General features: G+C 44.9%; 7 protein-coding genes across 9 annotated transcripts in view; 2 read left to right on the forward strand and 5 right to left on the reverse strand.

Annotated features, from left to right (window-relative positions):
• Positions 1 to 9,675: 9,675 nt before the first annotated feature.
• LOC118506200 (odorant receptor 56a-like) lies at positions 9,676 to 11,227 on the reverse strand. The gene is made up of 4 exons (XM_036043008.1): positions 10,927 to 11,227; positions 10,106 to 10,878; positions 9,870 to 10,022; positions 9,676 to 9,797 (listed from the first exon to the last, which is right to left on the reverse strand). Exons 1-4 carry the CDS (start codon positions 11,225 to 11,227, stop codon positions 9,744 to 9,746), a joined length of 1,281 nt encoding a protein of 426 aa, XP_035898901.1. The 3' UTR covers positions 9,676 to 9,743.
• Positions 11,228 to 13,580: 2,353 nt separating this feature from the next.
• Positions 13,581 to 15,499, reverse strand: LOC118506201 (quinone oxidoreductase-like protein 2 homolog). Its single transcript, XM_036043009.1, has 3 exons — positions 15,236 to 15,499; positions 14,537 to 15,159; positions 13,581 to 14,473 (listed from the first exon to the last, which is right to left on the reverse strand). The coding sequence occupies exons 1-3, from the start codon at positions 15,413 to 15,415 to the stop codon at positions 14,032 to 14,034; spliced, it is 1,245 nt and encodes a 414-aa protein (XP_035898902.1). The 5' UTR covers positions 15,416 to 15,499; the 3' UTR covers positions 13,581 to 14,031.
• Positions 15,500 to 15,784: 285 nt separating this feature from the next.
• On the forward strand, positions 15,785 to 17,433 carry LOC118506202 (fumarylacetoacetate hydrolase domain-containing protein 2-like). The gene is made up of 5 exons (XM_036043010.1): positions 15,785 to 15,867; positions 16,094 to 16,248; positions 16,316 to 16,715; positions 16,789 to 17,120; positions 17,184 to 17,433. The coding sequence occupies exons 2-5, from the start codon at positions 16,127 to 16,129 to the stop codon at positions 17,341 to 17,343; spliced, it is 1,014 nt and encodes a 337-aa protein (XP_035898903.1). The 5' UTR covers positions 15,785 to 15,867; positions 16,094 to 16,126; the 3' UTR covers positions 17,344 to 17,433.
• Positions 17,434 to 17,495: 62 nt separating this feature from the next.
• On the reverse strand, positions 17,496 to 18,345 carry LOC118506204 (39S ribosomal protein L35, mitochondrial). Its single transcript, XM_036043012.1, has 2 exons — positions 18,192 to 18,345; positions 17,496 to 18,116 (listed from the first exon to the last, which is right to left on the reverse strand). The coding sequence occupies exons 1-2, from the start codon at positions 18,214 to 18,216 to the stop codon at positions 17,563 to 17,565; spliced, it is 579 nt and encodes a 192-aa protein (XP_035898905.1). The 5' UTR covers positions 18,217 to 18,345; the 3' UTR covers positions 17,496 to 17,562.
• A 10-nt stretch (positions 18,346 to 18,355) lies between these two features.
• On the forward strand, positions 18,356 to 18,930 carry LOC118506205. Its single transcript, XM_036043013.1, has 2 exons — positions 18,356 to 18,544; positions 18,619 to 18,930. Exons 1-2 carry the CDS (start codon positions 18,445 to 18,447, stop codon positions 18,822 to 18,824), a joined length of 306 nt encoding a protein of 101 aa, XP_035898906.1. The 5' UTR covers positions 18,356 to 18,444; the 3' UTR covers positions 18,825 to 18,930.
• A 343-nt stretch (positions 18,931 to 19,273) lies between these two features.
• LOC118506203 (U1 small nuclear ribonucleoprotein A) lies at positions 19,274 to 20,248 on the reverse strand. Its single transcript, XM_036043011.1, has one exon. It carries the CDS (start codon positions 20,134 to 20,136, stop codon positions 19,486 to 19,488), a length of 651 nt encoding a protein of 216 aa, XP_035898904.1. The 5' UTR covers positions 20,137 to 20,248; the 3' UTR covers positions 19,274 to 19,485.
• Positions 20,249 to 20,411: 163 nt separating this feature from the next.
• LOC118505867 (dentin sialophosphoprotein-like) overlaps positions 20,412 to 23,380 on the reverse strand; it is a 50,127-nt gene continuing 47,158 nt past the window's right edge. Inside the window, exons 5-7 of one of the 3 annotated variants that reach the window (XM_036042284.1) lie at positions 22,395 to 22,970; positions 22,118 to 22,333; positions 20,412 to 22,038 (exon numbers count right to left, since the gene is read on the reverse strand). In XM_036042284.1, the coding sequence (XP_035898177.1) occupies positions 21,997 to 22,038; positions 22,118 to 22,333; positions 22,395 to 22,970 (834 nt within the window). In that variant the 3' untranslated portion in view covers positions 20,412 to 21,996. Of the gene's footprint in view, positions 22,039 to 22,117; positions 22,334 to 22,394; positions 23,208 to 23,380 lie in introns of all 3 variants that reach the window. The other 2 variants (XM_036042283.1, XM_036042282.1) reach the window with 2 other exon arrangements.

Genomic DNA, 23,380 nt, shown 5'->3' on the forward strand with positions numbered 1-23,380 from the left:
CCGCTATCACCTTGACGACCGAACCGCCTGGCACCGATCATGTTTGATCTGAATCAATTTAAATTTTTCTTAGCCAATCCCCATTACCAAACAGACATCCAAAAAATGTTCGAAAAATGTTCCGGGGCGTTGGCTTGCTGATGGGAAATTACTAAGCATTTGACTCGCTTCACCTTTGCAACACATCACAACCGCAATGCGATCACATCCCCGTACCAAACCGTCGGAGAAAACAATTATCACCGAACATATTAATTTATGGCAACGATGATGCGCGGAATCTTCACGGCTCCATTAATTGCCCACCCACCCGAAGGAATTGTGTGATTGATGCAAAGACGCACCGAACGATGAAAACGGTTTGACCGGGTAGAAACCGAATTGTTTGTCCGTTTTATCCGTCCACCCGGTCGGATACGGTTCCCATGAGGAGGGCGATATAGGCCCGTTCAGCGATAGTAGGGAGGCTTATAACTCTCGTAGATCAAACACTCGCCGGGCTAATGAGCCAACACGGGGGAGCTGGAGCCCCGAAAAAATAGTTTCCATCGGAGTAGAGCAGCGACAGAGGAGAGAGAGAGAGAGAGAGAGAGAGAGAAAGAAGGAAAAAACGACCCAAGAAACAAATAGTTGGAAATAGTGTCCGCCGGTTGTTTTTTTTTTCGAGGGTTTTGGTCCACCGCATGTCCACCGCACGGAAACAAAGAAAAGAAGGGCACTTGCTCGCTGATCAAGCTCAGCACCGAAATCATAGATCGTGATCGCTGCGTTTGTTATCTAATGATTCGATGCCTTTTTTTGTCTTCTGTTTTTTGACGATGTTGTCGGTGGTGGTCCCGTATGGTGGAAATTCATTTTCGTACTGTCCATCAACAATCAACGGGGCATTTTTTTTTTGGGGTTTGCTTTCTTCATTTTCTGCCTCATTGCCAGCAACCAATAAGGGCCCCGCGTTTGGTGTGGTATAACTCGCGCACGCACACCAGTCCCATAAAGCTCTCGGGAATGTCTGAATGGCTGGACAGTTTTTTTTTTTTTGGCTAAGCAACTAATGGCAAACCATGCGATCATCGGGATTTGGTGGTCAGAGATTCCAATTGCGCGAGATGCCCCGAAATGATCGCCGCGCACATTATCTAACCGGGTTTTTGACAACAAGAAGGCTGCCCAATGCTTCGATGGATCGATTCTGGCGGTGGTGAAGTAATTGCAAACCTCCAAAAACAATATTCCACCCGAGTGCGTGCCACAGTTTCGTCACACCTGCACCCAAACAATGCACAAAATTGAATCTGTTTGAGTCACAATTGGGTGACGCGCAATTAGGTGGCCCTCGCGATGGCGAAGAAGATGATGATGGTGAAGCATGATTTAACTTTCAGCCCCGAATTGTTGTTTCGTCAGTATTGGCATGCGAGTGTACGTGTCACAGGTGTGAGAAATCAATTAGACAATTTTGCACCTGTCCGCCCGAACATCAACGATGACAAGCTTTTTCGCGTGCGGTGCGCATTACGCACCAATCCCCGGCCATGGCTGGGTTGATGTATATCCTGACAAGACTGAAGGGCCGCGTATGATTGGATCAGACGAATTTTCAGTTGATGGTGATAAACTCAAGTTAATACAAGAGTTGTTGAGCCTTGGCTTGGCACTGCAACCTCGAAAGGTCTCCTGGCCTGCCATTTCTGGCTTTCTGTGACTTGATTTTACCCGTAGCAAGAGATTCAAGACTTACAGTAGTCTAGATGTGTTTTTTGAACCACGGTCCTGCCTTATGAAGACCTCATTGCTGAGCATAGTTATCCATATTTGACAATAAATTATTCTGGAAAATCCTTCACCGTCAATTTACAGAATAGTAGCTATATCCCATAATTATACATCCAGATTTCAGTCATCAAGGTGTGAGCGTCCTGGACTATGCGGCTGAGCAGACGCCTGTAGTACTGAAGCCATCTCCTAGGAGCGGAATGAGTGAAAATTTTATGTCAATAGATTCAGAACCTCCAGTTGGTTGAGCATCCAGTAAAGTTGATCCTGTCGGAGATCACAGTCCGACTGCGAGAATATTAACCAGTTCATCTATCCCTACACTGAATAGGATTGGCTCAGGTAGCATTCGATCCTTGATAGTCAATATTTTCTTCCTCTATGGTACTACAACCTTGAAAGCTCTCGGCCTGCCATTTCTGGCCATCTCTGATTAAATTTTCACCCAGCGCAAAGTAATCAACTTGAACCCTTGAACCATTATTGCACATTGAAATCTCGCGCAAAATCTTGCAAGTACTTCTATTTCAACTAAGCATAGAGACTTTACAAATAGGAGGCACAATTTAACAATAGTTTGGTTTGATTTCATATCTTACCTTTGGGCCAGGATGCCGTGTTGGACGATTCAGGCACAGCTCAATCTGAATTTAACTGGTCACTCACCCAACTCACTCAAACTCACTCAAACACCCAACCTAATGATCTACTGTTAATGATGTGTATACTAAACGGCCCCGAATCCCCAGCTGTACCATCAAACCCCTGCTCATAACGCCTCGGGGAAGGTTAGGTAGCTACACTGACAAAAACAAAATCAAACTCTAAATGAACTGTGTTTGGGTAGCTCGGGATCATTTAGTCTCAAAAAAAGGGGCATAAACACTACTTCATCCATAAAGTGCAGAAGAAAGAAAAAGTGCCCCTCGACTACACCTTAACCTCAACTTTGCTCATGTTAACTGCTTGTAAAACAGTTAATGTTATGTTTCATTCGCCGCTTTCCAGCTCTCCCCAGTACGAATCGCGTTACCCACAGCAACAACAAAAAAACTCCCCTAAATCCTTTAAGAAGCCATTCTTTTGGCGATTAAAAAGCGATCACTTTCAATGTCGGCAACACCATGTACGGGGGATACAAGCAAATTTCTCCCACCGTATCGTGCGTACCAAATCACAGCACACAAAGCGGACACATGTACACGGCGGGGCAGCAAAATTGAAAAGATTGAAATATTAAATCGCACATTAAATCATGCGCCGGTAAGCTGTTTGTGTCTCGCCCTGCCGGCGTCTCAAAATCGGCCGACAGTGGGAAAGATATTTCTCGGAAGTTCTCTGCAGCGACTCCCCACCGATCCCACGGGGACATTATTGTTCGGACGAATAGTTACGGTAGCCCAACCTCCAAAAAAATAAAACGAGGCGTATGCCTTTCTGTTCGAACGGCCAACGCAACAAACGGAGAGAAATATGCATGTTCCCGCATGCTGGATTTGTGTCCTTGCTCCAGTTAACCCGAGCGAGGGCACATATCGTTGGGCAGGTAGGCACAACGGACACACGGCGGGCTTAATTTATCGGTGTGCAAAATTGTTTTCGATACAATAACGAAAAAAAACAACATAACATTGCACACAGCAATCACATGGACACTTTCACACACGCGTTTCCGTACAGTAACCACACCTTACGGACAGCGTTCTGACCAAGCCAGCGTCGACATTCCCCAGTATCAACGACAGGGACTGGGATCAATTGCATAATTTCAGTGCCACACCGACCAACGCCCGCTACACTGAACGTGCCGAGGTCGGTCTTAATTCCCCACACACCGTCCGTCCATTGGGTTTTGTGAGCCGTCCTTTGGGTTTCACTTAATTTCACATTATGGATCATGTTAAATGGGTAAAATTGCGCTACACATCTGTTGCCAACTGCAGCGCAGAACCAGAAGAGAGGCGAAAGATAATCGAAATCGAGATCCTTGAAGAAAATCAATCTAGATCGTGGAGGGTTGGGGTTTTACACAGCACGTGTTTTGTGAGGGCGAAAAAATGCATCCAAAGGGAACCCTCCAGGAGCAGGGCCAATAAATTGTATCGGGCGGCTTTTGATTGGTGGAATGACATTTTTTATCTTGTAACAATATTATTAACGTTCGGTTGTTCTTTCACTCAGGGCTTTTTATGGTCTTTTTTATGGTTTTACATTTAACGTTCTTCGTGAAATTGATGTTTTGCTAATGAATTGAATCGTTTCATAGTGTTTAATCATTTTTTAATTATGGCAACTAGCTAAGTAACGCTTGATAACACCAGCTATCACTAACTACTAATAGAATAAGGTTCGTGTCTTAGCTAAAATAATTCATTATATTTTCCGTATTAAGGTTTGATGCCAAATTATAATGTGACTATTATTTTTAATTAATAAATTATCTATATCCGTTGCCAGGAATTATAGTTAAATTCCTATTAATGTAAACTTAAACTGCTGGGGGATTTGTATGGCCGGCCCTATTTGCATTAAAAGCATGTAAGGGTATAATCTAAATTATTGATAATAAAATAAAAAATCATCATATATCAAAGTTTTCCTACTTCTGGGGTGATAAAACATCCATGAATATGTTGAATTTATTTTTTAAATATTATTTATTTTAGCAATAGCAGTAGCGTGGAATTAAAAACAAGCCTTTACTTCTTGCTCCGGGATCTCTTCAAATTAAAAAAATACAGGTTTACGAAAACATCTGATTATTTAAACATACTTTTCAAAAAAGAGATTGAAAAATGAAGTATGGAAATACAACTTTTTTAACATGAGGTCTTATAAATGATGTGGCAGAAAGCATGATCCAATTCCATTTCGGCTATCTAGTTTATAGCACAATCAAGATCGTTTGGACTGCTTTTATGACCATTAATTGTACTTTCTTAGGTTTGTAGACATTTTTGCGCACCAGTAGATGGATGAAGATTTTTTTAAATAATTTTAAAATTGTTTTAAATTTAATATCTATCTAAGTAACGTTCTGGAACCTCTGCTAGCGTTATTTTTTTATTCGCTAAGAGGATCAGGTTTTTTAAATAAGTGATTATGGCGTTTTTTGGGGCGGTCCGGTGGCCGAGGCGATAACTGCCCCGGTCTTCACACGGCAGGACCGGGATTCAAATCCCATCCAGACCGCCTCCCCGTACGTAGGGCTGACTACTTTACTACGGGTAAAATTAAGTCACAGAAAGCCAGCAATGGCAGGCCGAGTCCTCTCGAGGTTGTAGTGCCAAGGAAGAAGAAGAAGAAGAAGATTATGATGTTACTGTTTTTTAAAGCATGTTTTTGAGGCAGTTTATACTTGGGATGATTCAATTATTTGTTTTAAACTTAATTTGTTAATAAATTTTTTAAACAGGATTTATACTTAGAACATATTGATTTATCAGATTTTTTCTGGAAAATTCGATATTTTTTATAGTACACTAATTATTAGCCAAGAAATCTAATGCTTGTCTATTTATCAGTTGTTGTTACTATTTGATTTTTTTCATTAAATCGGTAGCAAACTAATGTTATATTCCTTTATATTTTAAGCATATGAAATTTAAAAAATTTATCCAAGTAATGCTTTATAAATTCTGCTACCATTATGCACTAATAATTTAGGCTAGTGTCTCCGTTGAAATAAGTAATGTAACTGCTAGTCTTTTATGGCTTGCTTAAATTAATTTCAAAAATACAATTTTTGTACAGTAGGAACGGCCTGGTCTGGAAATGCTTGCCTCAATAAAGCATTTACAATTAGAGCTTTATCCAAATAAGGTCGATTAAGTTCACCAGTGCCACTTGAGCTATTCCACATCATACACCATACACGCATATCACGCGTGAAAATCGACCTAGCCCTTCAACATTTTTGCTACACATTATGTACCTGTGCAAAAATATAACTCTTCGCAACACCGGTCCGATCATCCTAATAGATAAGCGGACAGGCAGACAAGACATAAATCATTCTTCACTTCGCATAACTACCATTTCGCACTTTGTTTGTTTTGTGCGCCTGTTTTGTCGCATGCGAACAAACAAACAAACAACGAAGCCATTTTAACCGACACTTACAACCCCAGGGAGGGACATTACACCATCCATCTTTCCATCCATCCATCATCCACCCGCACTGTAAGGGTTAATTGTGTGGTGTAAGCGCTGCATGTGCAGCAGTGTTTGCAACAACAACAAAAAAGGCAAAAATAGCTCAAAGAAAGAAAGAGAAAAAACCAACCCATATCTCGAGAACGAGCGACCCCCGATCGATTGCAACGGCCCGAGATCGAGATCCGTGATGCCAACGCCTGACAGTGACCTCATAAATCACGAACTGGCTCCATCCCCCGGATCCGTCTGTACCGTGGCACGCCAAAACTATATGGGGCACCTTCTGGGAGTCGGTTGGGTAATGGAGAAAATGCGTTCATCTAAACATTATGCCAACCCGCATAACGTGGTGCTACAGTGGCGCGACCGGACGTCACGACGAGACTGAGAGAGAGTGGGGGGGAGGGGAATTGTCTTATTGCCTATTTTCCCTGACCAAACCCAATTTCACCCACTGTAAAGGTGGGCCCGCACACGCCCGCAACGGATCGGGCTGTGAGCCGAGCTGGCTACGAGACCATTTTAATTCGATTACATATTAAGTTATCAAATAGTAATACGCAGCGCCCATCCTCATGCACGGGGCGACGTAATCGACCAATTTTTTGGCTCTTTTCGCACACCCAACACTCACTTCAGATCCCAATTTAACGATCCCAATCTGCAAAGTAGATCTCGTTCAGCAGATCAATCGAACGATCGGCTAATGAACGAAGATGATTTAACCACCACCATAAGCGCTACTAATCCGACCAAAGTGATCCAACCAACGATCCAACTCGAGAGCCCTTCAAATCCACACGGCTTATAAGTGGCTGCGTTAACTGAGCGAAAACTCCCGTTGAAAGTGACAGCGGGAAAGTAATTAATTAACAGCTATAACCGCTTCTGACGTTACGCTATCACACTTACGCATCACAGTAGACATTGTTTGTTTTTCGATATTTTGAAACATCACTCTAGAACACACATTACCGGTCTCCATCAGAAAATGGCCAATTATGGCACAAATCTCGGACCGTTTGTCCTCTCTGACGGTGGAACCATTTTTCGCACGACCTCAACATACGCACACGCACTCGCGCAGTGCCACGCCTCGGACATTACGCAGCATTGCCCTTCACTCTTGGGGTAACCGACAGCAACAAACCAAAAAAATGAACCCACGGAACCACACCTCACCTTACCGACTTTCGATGGGATTGAAATGACGCTCGTTTGTATAGCCCAAAACCGGCACCTGCGCCGTGCGTGGTTCGGATTGCAATACGTTCGATTTGCCCAGGGACACTAACCTCCGCCGCTAATAGGACACAGCCCGGGCCAGCTCACGCGCCGGGATCGAAAATTGCAATCGATTTGATCTAATGAAAACATAAATCAAAACCTACCCGAACCAAACGCGGGTGCTCGTACCGTGTCTGTCACATGATGGCTAATGAGAGGTGCGTGTGGGGCCCGACCGCTGCCGTTCAGCAAGATCTTTCCAATGGCAATTGATCCGAGTTTTTTGACCATACCCGACCGTCCGTCCTGCGGTGTTCACTTTCACACTGGCTGGCTGGCCGTAAACACGTGGTGGAGCAGCACCAGGTCACCTAGCTGATAGAGCTGATTTACACCGTTTATCCGGCCGGCTGGATTATTTTAATCTCATTTATGGTCTGGGATTTGTTCTGTTGGAAAGGAGTTTTTTTTCCCACGTTCACCTTGAAAAGGATAATCTGAATCATTCTTCTCTTTTCCCTTGTTTTATATGAGTTTTGATGCAAATATAAATATTGACGAAAATATTACTTTTTACATTTCTCTTCAGGAAGTGAGCAAACATTGTATGATTCGTATCTTGTTATTATCGTATCGTATTATTGTTACGATATCTTGTTATCGTATCTTGTTATTCGAAAAACAGATTCAGAATACTACACATATTACTAGAGAACAAATCAAGGTTAGAAAAATTAAAGTCGATTGTACTGATGGCAGAATTATGGCATGCTTTAGTAGATTTATAGCAACACTGACAAGACGTACAGTTCGCGTGTCCCTGCTTTACATCTTAAGCAAGAGAGGACGCTAATAATTGAAGAATTAAATAGTACGCGCGATCCTTACGGAAACTAATGAAAGCACACGATAGAATACAGGTTTTCTATAATTATAAGAAAGAAAGGATGCAAAAGCACGAGATTATTTATATTTTGTGGATTCCTTCGGCAACAAGAAAACGAATTGCAAGCCCCAGGTTTTTATTGGAGTACAAAGTGTCAAGTATTTCTTTAGCACCTATTGATTTTTTTTATCTAATCAAATAAAATTAGAAACTCTTTTTAAGGACCAACTATCTCCGACTATCATTTCCGTTTTACCAATCAGACAGTTTAGATAGTACATGGGATAGGATGGTAACTATTTTCAAATGCAGTTAAATTATCATCATGTTAATGACCAAAACGCTCTCATACTTTAAGCAGAACAGGTGCTTTAATTATTTATCTCTAATGACTATAATTATTTCCTTTCTATCTGTTTTTCCTAGCATTTCCCCAATCGTGTAGGGTGACGCAGTCATTACCTGTGCTAAGAGTTTATTTACTCAGAAATTGTGGGATTTTTTTTGTTATGGCAGTGTGTATGAGGCGGTCCGGAGGTCGAGGCGATAACGGCGCAGATCTTCACACGGCAGGGCCGGGGTTCAAATTCCATCTGGACCGCCACCCCGTACGTAAGGCTGACTACTTCACTACGGCTAAAACTAAGTCACAGTAAACCAGAAATAGCAGTTCGAGACCTCTCGAGGTTGTAGTACCAATTAATAAGAAGAAGTGTATATTATAGTGTACGTATGGTTTAGGTAAGAAGTGTATGTATAGTAGTGATGAACAGCCATTTGTAACCACGGGTCGAAACCATTCGTAAGCAACCCGGAATCGTTTGGGTCGAATAACTAATTCCAACGAGTTCTGGTCGTCCCGTAAGTACAGCAAACCATACGCGAGTTCGACCCGTAGGTTGGGACCCACATGTCGACCCAAACTCGCTGCACCCTGGATGGAGTTCCCTTCGCTGGAACTCGATTCTTACAGAAACGAACTCAACTCCGGGTCGATCCGTGAGAAGAGTCGTATGACTCATCTGGAAGGACAATGAACAAAGTGCTATGATGACGAGTTTTCAAAATCGAAATAATGTTCTTGTTCCTCGGAGCAGTTTGGTGGCCACCGGTCATCACACGGCAGGATCGAGGTTCAAATCCCATCCGAGCCACACCTCCTGATACGCAGGACTGATTATCCAGATACGGGTTAAAATCAAGTCACAGAAACAGGCAGAACAGGCAGGCCGTGCCATTTGACGTTGTAGTTAGTGCCAAACAAGAAAAAGATCTTGTTGTTTCATCGCCCCGAGATAGGCTGGCATCTTTCTAGTGGGTTAGGTATATCATGCGAATGACACCAGACAATCCAGATGGCAAAATCTGTCTGAATCGTCGATTTGAATTGATAAGGCATGAACAGGTCGGAGCCAACTTTTAAGGTTCAGATTGAAAGATTTAAGCATAAGAAAGGCCTTAGAATTTTGCAGCAAATGTTATCAGCTACTAAAATAAGCGGTGAAGAAGAAAAGTGATAACAAACTTGTCTCAAGATATAATTGTCCCAAGATAGCAAAAGCCTCTGAAGCTATAATATTTATTAAAATTGCAATTCATTCAATTATTTTAAGTGCCAGATAAACTTCCTACGTCCAAATTGAATTGCTACAGTTTTTTTTTTTCAACATCTTCAACGCAGACACCTCCACCATTCCCATTAATCGGTTAGCTGTTTTAAAATAGTGAAGTAGCTGTACGAGGCTCGTAGAATCTAAACCAAATAAATTTAAACAATTTTAGCTTTTTTAACAACTATTTAAAAAAAACGAAGCTTCCCACTTACCGCCAAGAACGTGTCGAGCGACATGGAAATAAAGAAGGCTTGCATTTTCAGCGGCCGGTTGCTGTACAGGATAAATATCTGCAGCATGCGGTTGGTGCCACGATCGTACCGATACCAGTCACTTTTGTACGCCGACATCGACAGCTGATTGGCCTAAAAGTGTCGAAAGAGAAACGGGCTGGTAAGGTTTGGCACATATTTGGTCAGAAAGAACTGGCGCCAGAACCACCACTCACGCAAGCATGTATCTCGTTCGCGTGCCAGTAGTAGAGAAACAGAATGGTCGTCATCGTGGTAATGTAGCAAACGTCGATAAACACCTGCACCCCGGAAGTGGTCATGGAGGCTTCGAACAGTAGCGCACACAGCAGTACGGAAAATACGACAAAGTCCAAAAAAACGGCCGCCCGTGTTAGTTGCTCCAGTTCCCGCGTGAACGCAACCAGGTTCGCTTGCCGTTTAATGCAATCGATTATAAGCGTACGACGTTCGGTGTTGTCGACAGAATCGGGCCCGCTTGGTTTCGGTGTGTTCTGGCCCAACTTATGGTAACGGTCGAGAAAGCAGAGCCGATGATTTAGCACGCTACACTCGGTCCGACCGTAAATCATCAGGGTAACCATAAACATGTGCCACGAGGGCACGATCAACTGTCCCACGTACATGATGTACAGCTGGATCAGGTAAATCTCGAGGAAATGGTTAGCCTTTCCATCGGCTGCAGGATACCAGGAGCGTAGAATCGGTGTTGGATACTGTTGCAGCACCGAGGTGCTGTACGACACGGTCGAGTTTCGCTGCCCTTCCACCGGACCGTCGTACATCAGATACAGCACCAGCGAGTAAATGCACATCATGTTGGCCGTTACCAGCGCACAGCTCCAAAACACAACCGCAAGTCTGCTCAGATAGCGCACATTGCTCGTCACTATGTCCTTCTCATCGTCCCAACCGTCACCGAGGATTCGCTCGATTCCGGTATGAGCGACCTTAATAATGTCGTTGAACCCTAAAACGAGGAAATTGAAGGTCAGTCTTTCAATACACAGCGACTTACTTGCACGATGAAGGTAGAAGAAGATAATCCGAAAGATGGTCGTGGTGAAGAGCAGGGTGGTGGCCGCGTTTGCCGTCATATCCGATACCGATCCCCACACCTGCCACAGATCGACGTACTGCGTGCAGTTGAACAGTATCATCGACACGGTAAACACCATACCCCGCAGACAGTGGGCTTTCTTGAGCGGTTGCGACTGGCCCAGCAACAGGCCGTAGTATCTGAGCCCTAGCAGGGTACGCTTGAGTAGCGGACTTTCGTACACCGCGTCCGGTAGGATCCATTCCTCCTTTAGCTCCATCTGAATGGTATTTGGCCTTAAAAGCCATCTCTCTTGCGCTTTTATAAGAAGGGCACGCGTCACGATTGTTTGTTTGTACGCTCGGTAATTAGCTCTCGATAATCGTGGCATAATTAAGCACGATGCTTAAGCAATTATAACGTTCGGTTGCGTCTCCGTGTCTATGCATAATGGATGTAAGAAGGATGGCAGATGTTTGGAAGGAAACACTCACAGGGAAAGCAAGCGAGCAGGATCTTTCTTTGAACTCGATGCATGCTACTATCGGTACTTCTTTGAAGCTTGGAAGAGTCTTCTACAAGTCAGGGAATATCCTTGAATGGTAAAGGCATCATTGGTTTGAGGCTCTTTTATGTAGCAGAGGGAAATCCCTTATAGAGAACATATTTTTCCTCAGCACATAGACATTCGAAGTTCTCCTTAACTTCAACGAGGAACGCGAATAAGCTTTACAAAGCTTCAGAGTGTTGTTCATGCCATGAGAATAGCACCGTACAACGCTTTTAAAGGACTTTTAAGGCCGTCTACATGCACAGAGCGAAGGCAGAACAGACGAACAAAGGTGTCCGGCCACTGTCCAAACCAAAGACTTCTTCAATAGACCCCGAAGGTGGTTAGCGCCTTATACGAAGGTAACTTTAGAAGCCGATATAAACCAGGCAGAAAATTGTTTTCATTCTTATTACTATTATTATTATTTATTTTAAACTGGTTGCTGGCGTAGTCCAAGATAGGACGGACCCAGCAGCAATACAACGCCCCCAAGCACAACGGATCACGAACCTCAGACGCCATTCGGGTGATGAGGCCCAATAATTTGTATAGGCTCGCTGGAGGACTGAGGTGATATGTGGCTCAAAAGACAGTTTGTCATCGAGCCACACACCAAGGTCCTTTACCAGAGTGACTCGTTCGGAGTGGTGAGCCACCGAGCTGGTAGCCATGTAGCTGCTTGTTGTGAGAGCGACCGAACGAGATTACGCAGCATTTTTCTACACAAAGGATGAGCCCGTTAGATGAACACCAATCCGAAAATGCATCGGCGTAGCTTTGAAGGCAAAGGAAGTCTTGAGACGAGGACACAGGAAGATAGAACTTAACATCGTCAGCATACAACAGACATCCTTTGGTAGGGAGCGACTTGATGCAGTCCGAGATGAAAAGCGAAAACAGTAAAGGACTTAAGACGCTGCCCTGAGGAACCCCTGACTGGCCTACGAAAGGACCGGAGAGCACACCGCCGACCCTTGCCCTGTAAGTACGGTCCTTCAGAAAGGAACAGAGCCAGGGAAGAAGTGAACCACCGAACCCTAAGCGTTCCAGCTTATCCAAAAGCAGCCTATAAGGCAAGCAATCGAATGCAGCTTTGAAGTCCGTGTAAATGACGTCAACCTGTCTACCAGCATTTAAGTGCGGAAACCGGTCAAGCATCAGAGACATAAGATTCGACAGGGTGAAGCGTCTAGGCATGAAACCATGATGGGATAAGTAGGTGGACGATAGGAAGGATTAAAGAGTGGATAACAGACTCGAGGACTTTAGATGCAGCACATAGGATAGAGATGCCTCGGTGTTTGAATGGGAAAGTGCGACATCCTTTCTTGAAGATCGGAATCACGAAGGCTGATTTCCAAAGCGAGGGAAAAACTTCCATACTAACCGACCTCGCTCGTGTCCTGCGCCTAAGAAGCATTAAAAAAAACACTACATTGACGGAGGTCTTCCGGGAGGCTGCAAGCTGGCAATGTTTTGCTTTGGCTGGCGTACGAATAAATCTTGGCACGTCCTGTTGTATAGCATCGGTCCTCAGCTGCGCCACCCTATTGGTCTTCCAATATAGCCTTCTGAAGGGAGTTGGTAGTCTCCTAAATCACCACGAAGAGTTATTTCAACTCGCTTATGATTAAACTCACCGTGCCGACTAATATACTTTTTAACCAACTCACAATGTATTAATTCATTCACTTCGATTTTACTCACTCATTTGTTTTAACCTTCTCACTTCATTTTAACTCACTCACTCACTCACTATATTTTAACTCACTCATTAAATTTTACTCATGCATGAGTTAAACATCGCCTTCACAAATTAAAACACGATGACGAAGATGATTTCAGTAAATACAATAAAAAATAGAGATAAAAATAGTGTAATACGATATTAAACTCACGGGTGAATTAAAACATACTGAGTGAGTGAAAACGAATAAGTGAGTGAAAACGCTGTGAGTGAGTTAATACGATGTGAGTAAGTTAAGTAGTGAGTGAGTGCGAGATTTAACTCACTATTCTAGCTCATTCACTCTGGTATAATTCAAACGCTGTCGGATAAAACAAGGGAACTACAAAGCAATAAGGATTTTCTCATCAATTTCTGGTATATTTTAGGATCTAACAAGAATTCAGGGTCGTCATTTAGGTTCTCACGAGGCCAGGTTCCAACATCTGTCAACAACAATCTTCAAAGATACGATACCACAAACGTTGAACAGCTGTGTGAAGTGCTTCATCGCTTGAAAAATTCTTAGCTTTAGTTTAGTTCTGTACTAATACGTTACCACCGTGCTAAAGGATGCGATTGAATAGTTATTTAATTAATGCGGCAATTACGAATTGATACATATTTAAATTTTTCTTTTGGAAAACATCCAACCGTACGAGGGTGTATGTGAAAGAGTGCATGAAAGAGATGATGGAAAAATACAATGAAGATGATCCTTTTTAACAGCTTGCTACATTGAAGAAATCGCATTTCCCCATCGTACAGCTCCAACAATTAAACCCTTTTCCATTCAAGCAAGTGTTCAATCTTTCGATTTCTTCTTCTCCTCTGCCTCTTTGCTCTTCGCCTTCTTTTCCTTTGCATCGGGACAATCGTCATCGTCACCATCCGGACACTGGACATCGATTAGCACCTTGCCGGTGCACTGTTTTTGCTGCACAAACTCAATCGCTTGCTGAATTTTAGCGAGCGGGAACGTTTTGCTTATGTGTCCCGCAATCATACCCTCCGACCGCATCTCGATCGTGTCGGAAATCATCTGCCGGTAAGTGTCCAAATCCGGATACTCGTACAAATCGAAGTGACGCACGTCTTGGATCAGTTTTGCTTTCGCTTCCGCTTCCGCCGGCTTTTCATCCTTTTCCTTTCGCTTGGGTCGATCAAACTCTGGCACTTCCGTTGGGAACTTGGATGCGTTGTAAAATGGGTCCACCGAGATGAGCTTGCCGTTGGCAGGATCGACACTGTGTTGAGAGAAAATTTACTTTAAATAGCAAGCTCTCGATAGAAAGGTGCTGCAAACTTACAAATCAGCCAGCAGATGCAGCAGCCCCTTCCCTACCGCATCGTACGCCACCTTTGCCTTCTTGCCATCCATCGCGTCCTGTACATTTTTGTACAGCTTGGTGAAGTTGTTCTTCGTCATGCTTAGCACCTTGTGGGCACCCTTTTCCCGCACCAGATCGGTACTGCTTTCCGTGTCGCACACCGCAATCACCTTCGCTTTGTACACGCTGACGGCCAAATCGATCGCAGCCAGCCCCATACCGGCCGGTCCCGCCGTTATCAGTATCAAATCGTTTTCCTTCAAATTACAGTGCAAAGCAAACGCTAGCAGGGCGGTTCCGTGCCCGTACGGTAGGACGGCCATTTCACGCAGCGGCACCGTTTGTGGCACCGGCCATACGTCCCGATTTTTTACGACCGCCTCCGTTATGAGCCCCCCGTTCGGATCTTGCAGATCGTTCATAACGACCACCCGGTCGCCCCGGTTGAAAAAGTGCGGATTTTCCTTCCCGATCTCAACGATTTCACCGGAAAATTCATGCCCGGGAATGAAGGGTAGCGGGACGTTAAGTTCGGCATGCTTGCCGGTAATGATTTTGACGTCGGTCGAATTGAGACTGCAGTAGTGTACCTTTATTCGCACCTGCAAGAAAGACATTGGCAATTTGCTAATTAGTGTGAGCTGTGAAGGTATAGAAGGAAATATCGCCCATGATTACCTCATCGCTTTTAAGTTTTTCCACCTTTTTAACGGTTTCCAGAACGACCGGTTTGCCGGCCTCCCGTAGCACAGCAGCCCGGTGAGCATATCGCAGTGCACAAAGATAGCTGTATTTGCTGTGCTTCAACGAACTATCGAATATCACACTCACAATTTTCGGTTTTACCAAGCGGAACATTATGCGGCCTAGTAATATTTACACGGCCATGCATCGATCGTTGCTTGTTGACAAAAACAAACCGGAATGACAGCTGTGATGACAGTTCATTTCAAGCCGGCTTCAAATTGGCTCAAGCATCGATTGAATAGGGGTGAGTTTATAGCACTTCCTGTTGGAGTGTCTTTTTTCTAATTTGAAAGTAGAGAAACATTTTTTTAAACAATTTTAACCAAATATCAGCTATTTTACTCCATGAGAATGTTTTTGCAAAACTGGCAACCTTTCTGCAGAAGCTTCACACTTAAATCAAAACAACCAGGCGCCCGCTTTCACCAATCCAAGCAACACGCATGAAGCATAACTTCCCCTCCGCGAATCGCATAAACGTTCGATGTGTGCGTGCGAATGGGGGAGGTTTGTTTTGATGCGGTAATCACCCACCATCAGCATCAGTTCCAAATAATATTACTGTAAGAATTAGCTCCAAACAAATTTTTCGGCTTATTCATCGCCCCCCCAACGACAGCCTCACACTGCCACATGACCAAAATTCAAATGACACAATAAACCCTCGCCCAACCAGAATTTTCTTCTACACCCCGCCACAGCAGATAAGCGTGCAAGATTGGCAAATTATTATCATTTTTTTTCTTGTTTTTGAATACTTGCCCCACTGGTTTTGTTGTGCGTGTGTAGCTGCCGCGACAGTTTGGAAAGTCACTCGCGACGATGATCGCCAACATTGCTGTACGCGCTGGTGGTGCCAGTACTCGGCTGTCAACCAACTTCGTCACTGCCATTGGAAGCAAGTGTTCCGGCTGGAATTCCGCACAGAACGTTTCCTCCAGAAGGTAATAACGTTTTAGAATCATTGTGCCACAGTTCAAAATTAATACGCATTTATGATCCATCTTTCAGATTCATCTCGCAATCCACCGCTAAAGCAATGCGCTTCGTACAGTATCGTTCGGCGGCTAAGGGTGACAGGCAGCGGCTCGGTGTGTTATCGGAAGACGGTACGCAGGTGTCCGACATTTCTGACCGATATGAAGGTGACCTGATAACGCTCATCCGCTCGGGCGTTTCGCTCGATGAGGTGAAAGCGTCCGTCGCGAAGGCGAGTCCGGTGAAGGTGGACAGTGTTGAGCTGCTGGCACCGGTCACGAACCCACAGAAGATTCTGTGCGTTGGGCTCAACTATAGTGGCCACTGCGAGGAGCAGAACAAACCGATTCCGAAGGAACCGATGTTCTTCAGCAAATATGCGACGACCATCGTTGGTCCGTACGACAACGTTATCGCACACCGCATATCGGACGTAAGGGCGAGAATGGCTCGAGTTGCTTATGTCTGTGGAGAAATACTTTTGAAATCTTTCTCCCAAATTGCAGCAAATCGATTGGGAGGTTGAGCTGGCTGTCATCATCGGCAAGAGGGCCAAAAGCGTCAGTAAAGCGAACGCAATGGATTATGTGTTCGGGTACACGGTGGCTCAAGATATTTCGGCGCGCGATTGGCAGAAGCTGCGCAACGGTGGCCAGTTCCTGATCGGTAAGTCGATGGATACCTTCTGTCCGCTTGGGCCGGCTGCCGTGCACAAGTCGCTGGTGAAGGATCCTCACCAGCTGTCGATCAAGTGTAGCGTGAATGGGGTGGAAAAGCAGAACGGAAGCACGAGCGAGCTGATTTTCCGCATTGACGACATCATCGAGCGCGTGACACAGTGAGTCTGACGGGTGTTCGGGGTTGCGATGGTGAGCTTTAAATCGTTCCGTCCGTGTTACAGGTCCATTACGCTACTGCCGGGCGACGTTATTCTGACGGGAACGCCGGCCGGTGTCGGTATGCATCGTAAGCCGGCCGAATTTCTTAAACCGGGTGATGTGATCGATAGCGAGATCGAGGGACTTGGCAAAATTAAGAACAAGGTCGTTGCTGACGCGTAAGACGATCCCAGAAGCTGCCATGCTACCACGTTACGGGTCGTGATTGACGAAATGACGGAATAATAAAATATTTACAATTCATGTTTTAAATCCGGTTAACACATTTCTTCGGATGCTAAGCTTCCACATTGTTCCCGGTTCTTGATACACGCTGTTGTAATAGTTTCATTTTTTTTTTTTTTTGCAACTACAATTCCACCCAGCACACTCTACCTGCGCTCACTTCAGTGCCTTTCTTCTGGTGTACACAAACTCCTCCCTGGTGTGGTACGGTGCGTACGGATCGTTAATGTAGTACCGCGGACGCTTCCAGTACTTCGTAACCATCTTATCCAGCAGCGTAGCTTGCGCCCCGTTCACGAGAACGTGCTGCCGTAGACGCCGCTTACGGTTTCCTTTCTTGCGCCACATTTTCTTATGCCGGCCAGAGATGGTTCGTATCCAACCACCCCAATCCAGACGCTTAAATCGCTTCACCACCGCTTTTACCGTCTTCCTCTTGCCTTTGCGGAGCGAAAACTTAATCACTGTCCGGTTCGGTTGCGTTTGTAGCACCGGAGATACGGCTACTGCGTCCAGCAGCCTGCTCGATGTGGATGGTTCCATGAGACATGTTTTGTTCGATGGTGCTGCGATCGTGGTGCGAACAGGCGAAATAATTGCATTGGATCGTAAAAATGTGGAAAAGTTACGTCCAGCGGGGGTTGCAAACGCGGAAGCAACCGGCGCAATCCGACCGACGAAGGGCCTTGTTTGTACCGCTTGGCGTAAAGCTAAAAAGAAAGAACAGTAAAATGAATACATTAAACCATTTCGCAAATGTAATGGACATGCCGCAGAACACTCACCCAAAGCAGCTAAACTCCGGATCATGTTCCTGTGAAGTTTTCTGCAGTTCTTTCTGGTAAAAGTGCCCACAAAACCCTCTTCAAAACATTACGAGCACCTCACGTAAGAACCGGACTGGCGTATTTCACGTCCTTTTCATCGGCTCGTTTGACAGCTGTCAAAAGCAGTTCGGCGCCGCATGCTTGCTGTTTGTTTTGATTTTGGGATATTTTCCACACAAACGGCGTATTTTCATTTCGTGCACGACGCAAAATGGCTCAGGGAAAGTTGAAAGTAAAATCGAAAGCACCACCAAACCTAAAGAAGGGCCAGGGAAACAAGAAAAAGGGAACCGCATTTAGCAAGCGAAAAAGTAAGTGTTTTTCTATCCCGGTGTGAAGCACAACCTTTGACGATTGGGCCTGGCCACACTTTTTTTCTCCGCAGATGCACCAATTCAGTCGAAGAAACACAAATTCGAAGAGGCACACAAACTGAAGCAGGTCATTACGAAAACAGTGAACAAGAAGAACGAGGACGATATACGGAAGGTTGCGTACGAAGGACAGAAGAACCTCAGCCAAGCGCAATTGGCCGTGCAGGAACATCATCGCAAACAGGGCCAGAATGATGAGGCGGGTTCTTCGAAATAGTTCTTCGCTAGAGACGGTCGATATTTCATGTGAATGAAATGTAATATTGAGGGGAAACAAATATAAAGTTGGTGGGAATAAAAGATGTTTATTGAACGGTAACGTTGAATATTATCTAAAATGAGGAACGGAATAAGTAATACCACAGTAATCTAATACGTACTTTGGCTGATGTCAAGGACCTCCCCTTCATCGTTTTGGAGGACATTTCATTTTAAAGAAAAGTAAATCACACTCAGAACATCTTCCACCACCGAAGGTTTGTAAAATACGACGCTCAACTCCTCGATACAAGCGGCTTTCTACGAGGTTTGAATCCGTTGATCGGTTACTCCTGAATCATTATCCTTCCTGTAAGTAGAGAAAGTTAAGGCCTACCATCCCCAGCACAGCACATTTCATCCCACGGGAACAGGAGTAAATGGACAAAAAAAAACACCTTCGACATGTTCAGTTCCAAATACTAAGCAATCACCAAACCGACAATACCATGATATAGCGGAAGTGCAATGCTTAATGCCATGGTTTATTGCAATCAGTTCAGTAATGTTCAATTGTACATTATCAAATTTACCTGTGGCTCCATCGACACTCCGATGATCCACGGGTGATAAGAACCGGCTGCCTATTCCCCTCCACAGTTCGGGACAAAAGCGCACGCTTACTTCTTCGCAAACGATATCTTCATCGCGTGCGTCGGTGTAATCTTGAATCCTTGCAGTGCTTCTCGCGCCGCGCCACTCTGCAGCTCGGTCGCAAACTCCACGAACGCAATGTCGTGCCGGTTCGGTACCAGGCGCACCTCCTTGAAGCCCGGGAACTGGTTGAACAACATCGACAGCATCATCTCGTTCGTTTCCTCCGGCAGGTTCGTGAGGAACAGAATTTGGTTCGGTGGCTGTTCCGCCGTGGCCGAATTGTTTGTCGCACCGACCTCGCCGGCGTTTTTCAATTTCTTCGCCTTCTTGTCCTCCGTCTGTACCGGTTTCGGTTGCTTCACGCGCTTCGGCCGCTCCTGGAACGTGCCCTTCAGCTTCGCGATCATATCACTGTCGGTTTTGGAGTAGTTGATGCGCATCGGTTTGTCGTAGAACGGGAAGCCTTGCATCGTGCGCATCGCGTTCGTTGCGCTGGAGATTTCTTTGAAGATGATAAATGCCTGGCCACGCATTTTCAGCGTTTTGTACGCGACGATATCGAGGATCTGACCGAACTGGGAGAAGATAGCGTACAGGGACTTTTTCAGCTCCTCCTTGTTGATTTTCTCGTTCAGATTGTTGATGTAAATGGTGTGATTTGGTCGGATATCCATCTTGCCAGCTTTTCTGCACTAAGTCGATGTGAAAATACAGTAATTTTTCTGTAAATTTCCGCTTCGCAGCAAAAATATGCGGCTTTCCCGATAAAAAGGACGCTAAAATGTTTTTTTCCTCTTCGGATGCGAGCTGTCACATTTGACAACTGCACAGCCAAACACATTCGGTTTACGTTTATAGTGTCGCGTTGAACGGTTCCAAGTACGAAGCGAGCTATAAACAGACAACGACCGTTTCGAAAAACCAATAAAATAAATTAGAATACAAACAATTGCTTTTTAAATGTAATTTGTAGTGCTTTATTTGGCTCGTTCTCGTTTTCACATTATTTTGCCACTGTTTGCCACGACCGTATCATACCGTCGTGCTAGTTCCCCATTTGTTTATACATCTACACAGAAATACGGTTCGTAATGCGTGACGATAAAGACATCTGCTTTGCGATAAAACGCTTCTTTTTTTGAATTCTTATAGTCTGGCCATTGAAGATTGCTGATGTGCGCTACTACGACTGGTACGCCGCATTTAAATACATGCACGACGGACGCTCTCAGCGCACTTTATAGCTTTATTACGCACAGTACTACTACGATACAAGGATCTACTAGTCCGTCTTTTCATTCGCATTCATTTCATTTTCTTTTCATAACACATTAGCATGATGATAGTTCTCACACACATGTTAGGTTAATAATTTTGATACGCAGCTAAAGGAAAAGGAAGGTGGTCAAGCTACAACTATAGTTCTCCATGACGGACTTGTTTAAATGTGTCGAATAAATTAGCGTTCCGCGGTGCACTGCAAACGTTCTGTTACACGTTATATTAACACACGTTTTGCAAACACCTTTCTCTCCTAGTACATCTAGCTTATATAAAAGAAACAAGTTAAATCATTTTGCATTGAAAAACGAATCTACCGGCTACACAGATTCCACAGCAATTATGAAAAATTCAAATATTGTGTCAGCCGCCCCCTATGCACTACCAATCGGTGTCCAATGTAAAACAAACATATCTGTAACTTAAATCTGTGGCTGTTGGTTTTCCATGTAAATGATTAAGCGAAATGCGTATCTTGATCGATATTGTATGTATCACACAACACTACCAAATGAAGTTGTTCCTCCCTTCATCTCTTTTGTAGAAAAAAACGAGTGCAGAAATACAGTGTTTCCCTTACCAGTTCCGTCGTGGCACATATTTATCCTCAACTTTCAAGATTCCATATTCCCTATGTTACACACGCACACATGGTGCCATATATATGTGTTGTAAAAAAAAAATAAAAGGTGAAAATTGCTCGTTGAATGATTGGTAATGAAAATGTACGCCCAACTGCTTAATAATATGCTTAAATGTTGCCACTGTAACAAAGAAGCAGAATAGTATATGTGTGTCTGTGTTGTCCTCTTTATAAAGGCGAATAAAGGTGAGTGAAAGTATCTAAGTAATGGTAGTAGTTAACCTGCCTAATAGCGCACACGAACGATACAGTACTCAAAGTGTCTAAAAGTAACATTTTGCATGGATTCTTGTAATACACACGCCAGACCGCCAACGCCCGTACTAATATACGCGTCCTCCTGTACAGTCAAACATACTACAGTTATATCATTTGCTTGTATCTGTGTGTCTGTATGTATGTGTGCGGGGTTTAAGTTGAACATCAACTTTGCTTTTAAGCTTAGTAAGAAAAATAGGTCAATGTGTACAGAAGCTACTGCTGCTGCTGCTGCTACTCCTTCTAGCGCTAGTCGTAAGGTAAGGGTAAGAGGTCCACCCATGTTAAGGTATGAACGCAAAGGTATGAGACGACGGCTCCATGGGACCGCCCGTTACAAAACAACACGCCATTAACCACTGCAAACTTCCGAATGATCATCCCAAGCATTTACCTAAAGTGGGAGAGAAATAGGGAAAAGTTAGTACATAAAGTACGACGATCGGACAATGGATGTCGCTCCGTCCACTTACCTGACACGCTCGGCTACAGTACCACTGGTTGCCACAGCCTGCACACACAAACTTAGCCTCCTGCTTCTTGCAGCCCTGACACTGTGGCACTTCGTTCTCGTTTATCTCCGCTCCACGCCGTTTGCCACCGTGCAGGACATTCGAGTCCCGTTGGCCCCCCATATCGTCTCCTTCGTCGATCACCAACCGATCGGCACTATCGTCTGCTTCATCGTCCTGCAAGAGTACATCCTCTTATTAGTTAGTGTTAAATCTTATTCCAGCTTATTCCACATACCAGATTGTACAGCTGCTGCTCGCGTAGCCTCTGCAGCGTCTGTTGCTGCTGTTGCTGTGCAAGAAACGTTTGCTGATAGTTCGACCCAACGACGGGCGTGATCGATATTTCATTGATGTTCTTCGATAGGTTTAAACCGCCCGCGATACTGTTGGTCTGCAGGTTTGCGAGCGCACCCGACGTAACGGTCGACGATGACTGCGTATTCATCCGCTCCGGTACGGTCAACAGTCGGGCTAGCGTTGGCGAGAAGCTGTTAAAGTTCCCGACAGCAGCTGCTGCTGCTGCTGCCGCAGCCGCTGCTTGACCACCCGGCCGGGACGCGGATTTGGTAAGAATTCCATGCAGCAGTGAGTTGGTGCTGCTGTTAGCCCCACTCATGTTTCCCCCGGAAAATGAACCATTACCGTGGGACCCACCGCCACCCAGCGCGTCCGAATGTGCGGTAGAGTTCATCACCGGATGAAGCGTTACCTCCGGCAGGGAAGCCTTCGACAGTAGCGATGACTGCTGCTGCTGCTGATGAAGACTGCCGACCGTGTGGTGTTGATTCTGGTGGTGCTGCTGCTGGGGTGACTGCTGCGGAGACGAGACGGTGTTGTTGTTAGTGGCACTCGTGGTGCTGGCATTACTGGACAGTAGCTGCAGGTTCGCCAGCAAGCTCTGCTCGTTCTGGCTCATCTTGGCAAACTGGGCAAGCATATCCTTTAGAAACTGCTGATTGCTTTGGGCCATCGCACCGGAGGCGGACAGCAGCGACGTGAGCAGGTTCGAGCTGCTCTGGCTCGAATCATTGCTGGAGGGGCGCGATGTCTGTACGGGCGAAAATCGCGTTGAAATAAAAAAAACGGGGAGGCATGGTTTAAGAGCCACAGGGAGAAAATGGTGCGGTTGGCAAAAGCAATGAGTAGGATGAGAGAATGGGTAACAAAAACATTAGGACCGTGCAACGATGAACTGAAATGATGTGCATTCGTACAATGGCA

The sequence above is a fragment of the Anopheles stephensi genome, chromosome 2 (assembly GCF_013141755.1).
Source record: "Anopheles stephensi strain Indian chromosome 2, UCI_ANSTEP_V1.0, whole genome shotgun sequence".
Lineage (NCBI taxonomy): Eukaryota > Metazoa > Arthropoda > Insecta > Diptera > Culicidae > Anopheles > Anopheles stephensi.

Bases quoted from the DNA above. Each gene is read 5' to 3' on its own strand.
- LOC118506202 (XM_036043010.1), top strand. From the start codon at position 16,127: ATGATCGCCAACATTGCTGTACGCGCTGGTGGTGCCAGTACTCGGCTG. The intron at 16,249-16,315 runs GTAATAACGTTT...TCCATCTTTCAG, and splicing joins CAGAACGTTTCCTCCAGAAG to ATTCATCTCGCAATCCACCG. The intron at 17,121-17,183 runs GTGAGTCTGACG...TCCGTGTTACAG, and splicing joins ATCATCGAGCGCGTGACACA to GTCCATTACGCTACTGCCGG.
- LOC118506204 (XM_036043012.1), bottom strand. From the start codon at position 18,216: ATGATCCGGAGTTTAGCTGCTTTGG. The intron at 18,117-18,191 runs GTGAGTGTTCTG...CTTTCTTTTTAG, and splicing joins CCGGAGTTTAGCTGCTTTGG to CTTTACGCCAAGCGGTACAA.
- LOC118506201 (XM_036043009.1), bottom strand. From the start codon at position 15,415: ATGTTCCGCTTGGTAAAACCGAAAATTGTGAGTGTGATATTCGATAGT. The intron at 15,160-15,235 runs GTAATCATGGGC...TCTTTCTTGCAG, and splicing joins AAAAACTTAAAAGCGATGAG to GTGCGAATAAAGGTACACTA. The intron at 14,474-14,536 runs GTAAGTTTGCAG...CTCTCAACACAG, and splicing joins CTGCATCTGCTGGCTGATTT to TGTCGATCCTGCCAACGGCA.
- LOC118506200 (XM_036043008.1), bottom strand. From the start codon at position 11,227: ATGGAGCTAAAGGAGGAATGGATCCTACCGGACGCGGTGTACGAAAGT. The intron at 10,879-10,926 runs GTAAGTCGCTGT...TCCTCGTTTTAG, and splicing joins CTTCTACCTTCATCGTGCAA to GGTTCAACGACATTATTAAG. The intron at 9,798-9,869 runs GTAAGTGGGAAG...TATTTGGTTTAG, and splicing joins CGCTCGACACGTTCTTGGCG to ATTCTACGAGCCTCGTACAG.
- LOC118506205 (XM_036043013.1), top strand. From the start codon at position 18,445: ATGGCTCAGGGAAAGTTGAAAGTAAAATCGAAAGCACCACCAAACCTA. The intron at 18,545-18,618 runs GTAAGTGTTTTT...TTTTCTCCGCAG, and splicing joins CGCATTTAGCAAGCGAAAAA to ATGCACCAATTCAGTCGAAG.
- LOC118506203 (XM_036043011.1), bottom strand. From the start codon at position 20,136: ATGGATATCCGACCAAATCACACCATTTACATCAACAATCTGAACGAG.